Here is an 8,118-nt window from a genome sequence, read left to right on the forward strand (position 1 = left end):
CAGCCCTGCACACTCTCTTCCTAACACTGACACAACCAGAGAACACTCTCACCTGTGCCCCTACTTGTGTCTCACCTGCTGTTAACAAGCCTAAGACTAGGGATAGAGGAGAAGGGGGGAGAGTGTGAACTTTTATTATTTATTTATTGCAGTGCTAGGTATTAAACCCAGGGTCTCAAGTATGCTAGACAAGTATTCTACCCCTGAGCTACACCCCTAAACTAAATTTTGTTGTCGTTTGGTTTGGAATTTTGATTTGTTTTTAAGTCTCTTCTAGCCCAGGCTTGCCTCGAACTCATAGCTGAAGGACTTGAACTTCTGATCTTCCTGCCTCCACATCTCAGTGTTGGGATTATGGGAGTCCATCACAGTGCCATGCCAGAGACTGAACCCATGGCTTTGTATATGCTAGGCAAGCATGGGGTTTTTTTTGAGACAAGAGTTTTGCTGTTTCCCAGGTTGGCCTTGAGTGCAATGGCCTAGCCTGGTCTGCAGGTCATCTCAGCCCTCCAAGTACTGAATGACAGGTGTCACCCACCACACCCATCTTGCTCCTGTCTGCGATGTAACCTTGGCTGGCCTCAACCTTGAGGTCCTCCTGCCTTTTAGCCTCCCAGTTGCTGGTGGTGTGGGTGTTTGCACCATAACCAGCCCAAGTTAATATTTTTAAAGAATGTACACTCTTTAATCTGTAATGGTGCCTTCGGATAAAGATACTATGAGCATAGCTGATGGCTTTAAAGTTCTGCTTTTTCAAGGCAAGATCACACTGTACACCTGGCTTTGAGGTCTTGATCCTCCTGTCTCAGTCTCCAGAATGCTGGGATTGTGCCTGGCTTCTGCTTTTTAGTAGAGTCACATGGCCAGGCTCTCTTTCTCATTCATTTCTCTTTGTAACACAAGTGTTTTTTTTCTTGTAAGTCCTTCATTAGAGATTCTAAGAAAATATTTTTATCTTGTGTTATGCTAGGCCTTGTGAAATATATGGTTTGTGGTGTACAGTCCCCGGCGTGCTGTCAGTGCAGCATTCCAAACCCAGGGTTGCCAGGAAAAGCATAATGTTGGAGGCTGGCATCACATTCTGATGGCTATTAAACAGTAGTTAAACACAGTGCATGGCAGGCCACACTCGCAGTCTGAGGCAGGAAGATACAGTGTTCAGGGCCACACTGGGTCACATAGCACGAACATCTCTAAGACAAACAAACAAAACCTAGATGAACAGAAATGTACCTAATTAGGGAATCTGCCCCAAAACACCGTTGAATGGAGGATGGTTTCTGTCTGGGCCCATTTGAACAGAATAACTGTCTTTTCTAGTTAGGGCACTGTCGTGGTGCTTTTCAAAAGCCTGCCTTCTTGCTTAGATGCATTCCACCAGATTATTCGGGATGAAGGGATCTTGGCTCTGTGGAATGGCACCTTTCCCTCCTTGCTGTTGGTCTTCAATCCTGCCATCCAATTCATGTTCTACGAAGGCTTAAAACGGCAGCTTTTAAAGAAGCGGACGAAGGTAATCCCTACTTTTAAAAGTGTGTGAAAGAAATGCCTGTTTCCTTGCTCCATTGAAATGGTTCCTCCTTTGCCGTGCAGCTCTCTTCTCTGGACGTGTTCATCATTGGAGCAATAGCCAAAGCGATTGCCACCACAGTCACCTATCCCATGCAGACGGTACAGTCGATTCTGAGGGTGAGTGCTGGGGTTCCCCCTAAAGTAAATCCAGTGACAGTGCAGTACATCCTGAAACTTTAAAAGCAATACTGCGGGTAGTATGCCTGAGTGCTTTGGCCTGTTTTTCCCTGTGTGCCAGTCTCTGCTAACCAGGCTTCTGGCTGGCTCTCCGCATGTCATGGAATGAGTTTTACATTGGAATTTCTTAGTAATATGTTGTCTCAGGAAAACCTTATGTGTGAAGAGATTCCTCAGGGACCCCAGGACAACCTGAGCTTGCTTCCTTCTCATTCACATTGTTTGCCAGGTCCCATGGAGCAGATGACCCTTAACTCCCTTAGTTCCCTCATTGAACTTTTCCAAAGCACTTTCAGATCTCAGTTTTTCCACACATTTGGTTGCTTATACATTCAGACATTTTCAGGCACTCTTTGAGAAGCTGGGGGGGGGGGGGTCCAGCGTGGTCCCTGTCTTCAAGGAGACAGCAAGTGAAAGAACCAGGTCGTTATCACAGGCTGAATCAGCCCTTTAGGCCGTGAAGAGCACTGGTTACCGATGAGGTTACTGATGAGGCTGCAGGGTGGCAGGATGGCTGAATGCCCGCCTCTCTGCGAGGCACACTGAAGTCCGGGGAGGACAGTGCTTCCCAGATGACTTGCCGAGGCTTGCTTCATCTTAGGAGCTGGAAGGAGGTAGCTGTGGTAGGGAATGGCTTTCCCAGCAAGAAAATTACCAGAAGAATTACAGGAAAAGTAGCTGGAGGTGAGGAAAGTGGGTGGGAAGATTTTAGTCTCAGCCCAGCAGGAAGCCTTAGAAGGACTTTTAAGTTGATGCACATTCTGGAAGGCCAGTGTGGATTGGTCAGCTGATAGGGAGGGGCAGGGTAAGAGTGTTTGCTCTGTAAGCATATGAACCTGAGTTCAAATCTCCAGCACCCACTCCTGTGCTTATAACCCTAGCTTGGGATCTTAAGAGCTGGCTAGCCATCCAGCTGAGCCAAAACTACAAGCTTCTGGGTCAGTGAGATCCAGAAAAGACAACAGAGGCCCTATTTCGACTCCCCCTGCACACAGGTTCATCCCCACCCCCAAGCTAAAGAGAAGGAAAAAGAGGGCCCAATTGGGTAGGAGACCATTTTGGTAATCCAGGTGGGACCATGATAGCCCAGACTAGGTGAGCAGCTGTAGAGACAGGATGTGGACAGATTCAGGATCTGTGCTGGGGCTTGCTGTGTTGCTAAGTATACAACTGTGTCATATAGCTATACAACTATACCAGGGCTTACTTAGCATGTTCAAGCTCCTGAGTTCCATTCCCAGCACAACCAAAATATTGTTAAGAATCTGTTCTGGAGAGAACATTTGAAGGATTTATTGCTAGAGAAAATGAAGCTGGTATATCAGTTAAAAGCACTATTTTCCATGAAAAGTGTTTTTGCTAATGTCCAATTTTTGTGTAAATCCCTTTTGATGGAAGGGATTCCGCTAGTGTTCACATAAATGTCTTTAACACATTCGTGATACACGCTTTGAAGAGTGCAGGCTGCAGCGGTTCTGACTGATCGGTGTTTACCAGGCAGACTGTCTTAAAGACCTGGAGGTTTCCACCCAGACCCCCGTGTCACCGCCCACAGCGTCCCGGCCACGCGCTTCTGCTTTGTTTCTGTCTGTACGGGTAGAGTTTTCCCATAATTCTCTGTGAAACTGAAAGTTATGATGCTGAGGAGGTAGATCAGTGTGGAGGGTATCTATTTCAGCATATTGAAGGCCTTCACTCGGTCCCCAGAGCAATTTAAAAAATACTTTCTTTATCGAGAAAGATTTTTATTTTGATTTATTTAATTGAAAAAGAGAATTAATAAAATCAGTGGTGCTAGCTGGGTATGTTTATTATCAAATGCTGTGCTATCAGGCGTTACTCCAATGTAATTCCCTAAGCAGAAGTTAAGATAAAGAGGGGCTGGAGAGATGACTCGATGCTTAAGGGCAGAGGACCCAAATGCACCTCCCAGCACTTCCCAGCTCACAGCCTCCTGTAACTCCAGCTCCTGGGGACCTAACACCCTCTTCTGGATTCCGTGGGCACCAGCACTCCAAATTTGCACCTACCCATACACACATACACATGACGAAAATAAAAATAAATCTTTTTAAAAAGCAAAATTAAGATTTTTTTTAAAAACCCAGTGATAAATAGTAATTATCTCCTTTTTTTTCCTTCCTTCTTAGTTTGGACGTCATAGGCTAAACCCAGAAAATAGGACACTGGGGAGTCTCCGGAATGTTCTCTACCTTCTTCACCAGCGAGTCAAGTGAGTGTGGGAGATGCCTCCTGTCCTGCCTTCCCTTTCTGCAGCCTCCTCTTCCAGGACGGACGGGTGGGGTGGTCGCATGAACTGTTCTTGCTCTAGTGCAGCAGCAGCCTCCAAAACCATTCCTTGTGTTCAGGTTTTCCTTAGTTTAGGAGCGTGGTGATTTGACGGCAGTTTGGAGAATTATGGGAAAGTTCATGTCCTTATTCCTTGCTAGTTATAAATATACAGAACTCCTTTGGGAAGGGAACCCCCAGGGCTGGGAGTAGATCTTTGTGGTGGAGCCTGTCCTTAGTATGTGCCCAGTTCTGGATTCAAACCCTAGCACCAAGAAAAAAAAAATAAAGAAGCCAGGCTCGCGCCTTTAAATCCCAGCACATGGGAGGCAGAGGCAGGTGGATCTCAGTGACTTTGAGGCCAGCCAGGTCCTATAGAGCAAGTTCTAAGACAACTTGGGCCACATAGTGAATGAGACTGTCTCAAAATAAGTAAATAAAACAAAAACTCACCAAGTTAGAGCCAGTTAAATGTAAAAAAAAAAAAAGTTACATATTTACATATATGTAAAAACCAGTTTCCCTCTCTTCTTGTTCCTCTTCCAAGAGGTAGTCACTGTAAAATATGCACATTTCTAGAGAATTACAGGAAACATATGTGTTCAGTATATATATCTAGCTTAGTTTTTATTGTTTTGAGGCAGAGTCTTGCTCTGTAGCCCTGACTGGGCTAGTACTTGCCAAGTAGACCAAGCTGGCCTCAAACTTGAGGCATCGTCCTGCCTCATTTTCTCCTGTCTTGTAACCTGGGCATCACACCCGTCCCTTGCCATTGACAAGCATAGACTTGTACTGGTTTCCTGTCATGTAAATCACTGTGACGTATTCAATAGTGTATCTACTGATGACTGCCTCGACTGTCTGAAGGCCTTTTTTTTACAGCCATTGATTAGTGACGACTATAAATGAGCCTTGTACAATTAAGCAATCATAATTATAGGCTGAGTCCTATATGTGGAATTACCTAGTTAAAAGAATTAGAACATGTAAAATTTTGACATTTTATAATTTCAAAAGTTATATATTTAGAGACATTGCTAATTGACCTCCAAGAATGACAGCAATTAAAAGTTTTGCCAGCACTGAGAAGGTTAAGGAAGATGGGCGTAGCTAAGAGGTTTAACTAAGATGACGTCAATTGGAAATTGACGAGGCCCTATAATTTGCAAATCAAAGTGTTCTCACATCTTGTTTCTTGGTCTCGTTTGGTCCTCACTCAGCCCCCCAGAAAAGTAGTTGTGTTCCATATTGCAAATCTTTGGAGAAAACAGTCCAACACTAGAGAGAGGCAGAGCCGGGTGAACGACTGCTGTTCTGCAGGAGCTTGTTCTGTGGTGACGCCAGCGCTGTCCAGCAGTGTTGTGACTGCTGCATGGAGCACAGGAAAGAAGCACAGGAAAGAAATAGCGCCAATGCTACCAAGGACCCGAGTTTTCCATTGTTTCAGTTTTTTCAGTTTTCTCTTTCTTTTTTTTTCCAAGACAGGGTTTCTTTTGTAGTCTTGGCTGACCCGGAACTAGCTCTTCAGGCAAGCCTGGCCTTGAACTCAAAGAGATCCTCCTGCCTTTGCCTCCCAAGTGCCAAGATTAAAGGTATGCACCACCACTGCCCAGCCATTGTTTTAACTTTCATTTGCCACATCTGGCTTCTGGTTACTGTCACTGACAATGACATAACATACCAAACCTCTCCAAGTTTATGTGATTAAGAAACACTGGAAGGGCTGGGGAGATGGCGCAGTTGGTGAAGTGCTTGCATGAGAACCCACAAAAAAAAAAAAAAAATCCAGATGTGGCAGTGGTTATTCGCTCTGGGCTTCGGGTTCTAGCCAACGCATTCCTCTCTGAGGAGCTCTTAAGTCCTGGTCCCCGAGCTGACATGCTCCTCCTTACCACCTGGAGGAGCTTGTTGGACAGGCACATTTTTTGAGTCCTGTCCCAAAGTTTATGAGTCAGCCACTCTGGGAATGGGCCAGCAGATCTGTATTTTAACTAGCAGCCCAGGTGACTCAGGTTCTTGTTGAATGTCATTTGCACCCTAGGACCAAATGTACAGGCAGGTCTGAGAATCAGACAGCTCTTCATTTTCGTCTCTTCCGTTAGCTCTGTGGAGGTTAAAATGATCTAAACCAATTAATGGCTTTCCTGCCACTTAGGGGCTCTTCAGTTGAAATACCTGAGTTGGGACCCATTAAACTTACAAGTTCTTAGCTCTCTGGTTTAGGGTGTTAAGATGGTTTCAGGAACTTTCAGAGTCTGCATCTTATTAGTGCTGTGTTGGCAGCATCCCACTAGCTAATGACAACTATAATAAAGACAGTATCGATGGTCCCTCAGCACTGAGCTTCTTTGTCTGTCCCTCGTGCCTTCAAAGCTCGGAAGTAATTGAAAACCTCCAGTGCTTGTTTTGATCCCAAAGAGAAACCCTTTCAGAGAAAAACTATCAGGGCAGCAGATCTCTCTAACACAAGAGCTGATTTTTACAAAAAAAAAAAAAAAAAAAACAAAAAAAAAACAAAACTTTTTCCCCCCAACCACCTTTCTTTCAGGCGCTTTGGAATAATGGGACTCTACAAAGGCCTTGAGGCCAAGCTGCTGCAGACAGTGCTCACGGCTGCCCTCATGTTCCTTGTGTACGAGAAACTGACAGCTGCCACCTTCGCCGTGATGGGCCTGAAGAGCACGCAGAAGCACTGAGCCCTCCCCCCAGGACACAAGGCGCAGAAGAGGCGAGGTTCTCCTTGCGCTCTGGTTCCATCCACAGACATTCCTGTCACTGGCTGGAAAGGCCTCAAAGGCTAACCAGGGAGGATAGCCAGCTGAGCCTATTGCCAACTCAGTGTATGGTGTTTGGCTGGATTTGGGGGTAGAGGGTAGATTAGTTTGAAAACCTGAAGGTGGAAGTTTGTGGGTGTTTATTAGTTTTTCTCAAGGGGAATGGTCTTTCCGTCTAAAGCTTTTCTCAACTTTGCTGCTTGTTTTCTTTCCCAAAATGCATTCCCGGGTTCCAGACAATTCAGTGACATGATTCTCAGATACTTCTCTGTGTCTTAATCTTGGTGAAGAGTTCCCCGCTGAAAATAACGTCATGACTATGCCAGGGGCATGACTTTATTTCTGTTTGACTCTTCATCCTGCTTAAAGAGAGCTGAGAGCTGAATGAGCTATTTATCCTGTGGGGGAAATGAAAATTATTAATCCTAAATGATTTTTCTTAAAATTTGCAAACTTCGGTTATTCATTAGTGTTTGACATAGTTTTTGTTTAAAATGCGTATTTATTTTGAATTGTCTTTTATTACAAAAAAAAAAGGCCTTGATGTTGTATGTCCATTCATACCAAGCCCCAGTCAGACAAGCCTCAATAAATTGTCAGCACACAGACACAAAGATCATTCCTGAAAGTTGCTCTTTGCTAAGGTGGTAAGTGGGCGTGTCTGGTGTTTTCAGTGAGAGTGGCCCTGGGGGCTCCTGTATGAATACTTGGTTCCCAGCTGGCGAACTGTTTGGGAAGGGTGAGGAGGTGCGGCCTTGATAGAGGAGGTGTGTCACTGGGGGCTGGCTTTGAGGTTTCAAAGCCCACACCTTTCCCACTTGGCTTTCTCCGCCTCATGATTGTGCCTCAAGATGCAGGCGCTCGGCTGCTGCTCCAGGGCCGCGCCAGCTCACCTGCTCCCCACCACGGTGGTCACAGACGGTCTGAAACCCTAAACCCCACAGGAGACGCTTTCTTGTGTAAGGTGCTTTGTTTGTGGTGTTCTATCATAGCGATGGACCCGCAACTGAGACAGTGCGCAGCCAGGCGGTTAAAGGAAGATGGTAAAGTGCACTGAGAGGTAGGGCACCTCGTGTGGACGCTCTTCCCTGGCAGAGTCTGTGTGGACGTGGTATTTTCAGAAGCATTTGATGCAGGTTATTTCTATTTGAAAGCGTCCCTTAGAGTCCTACTACTGTAAAATACGGCCCATCAAGCAGTAGTGTTGGCATCAGCTGAGCGTGCGTTAGGCTTGCAGCCCAGGCCCTCCGAGTCATATTTTGTAGTTTAACAAGATCCCTAGCTAATTCCCATCTATAATAGAGTT

General features: G+C 45.5%; 1 protein-coding gene across 3 annotated transcripts in view; it reads left to right on the forward strand.

Moving 5' to 3' along the window:
* Positions 1 to 7,426, forward strand: part of Slc25a17 (solute carrier family 25 member 17) — a 34,388-nt gene extending 26,962 nt beyond the window's left edge. For all 3 annotated transcript variants that reach the window (XM_021640324.2, XM_060388999.1, XM_060388998.1), the window contains 4 exons: positions 1,368 to 1,513; positions 1,594 to 1,689; positions 3,900 to 3,982; positions 6,587 to 7,426. In XM_021640324.2, the coding sequence (XP_021495999.1) occupies positions 1,368 to 1,513; positions 1,594 to 1,689; positions 3,900 to 3,982; positions 6,587 to 6,734 (473 nt within the window). In that variant the 3' untranslated portion in view covers positions 6,735 to 7,426. The remainder of the gene's footprint in view (positions 1 to 1,367; positions 1,514 to 1,593; positions 1,690 to 3,899; positions 3,983 to 6,586) is intronic.
* The last annotated feature ends 692 nt before the right edge of the window (positions 7,427 to 8,118 follow it).

This window comes from Meriones unguiculatus, chromosome 8, assembly GCF_030254825.1.
Source record: "Meriones unguiculatus strain TT.TT164.6M chromosome 8, Bangor_MerUng_6.1, whole genome shotgun sequence".
Classification (NCBI taxonomy): Eukaryota; Metazoa; Chordata; class Mammalia; order Rodentia; family Muridae; genus Meriones; species Meriones unguiculatus.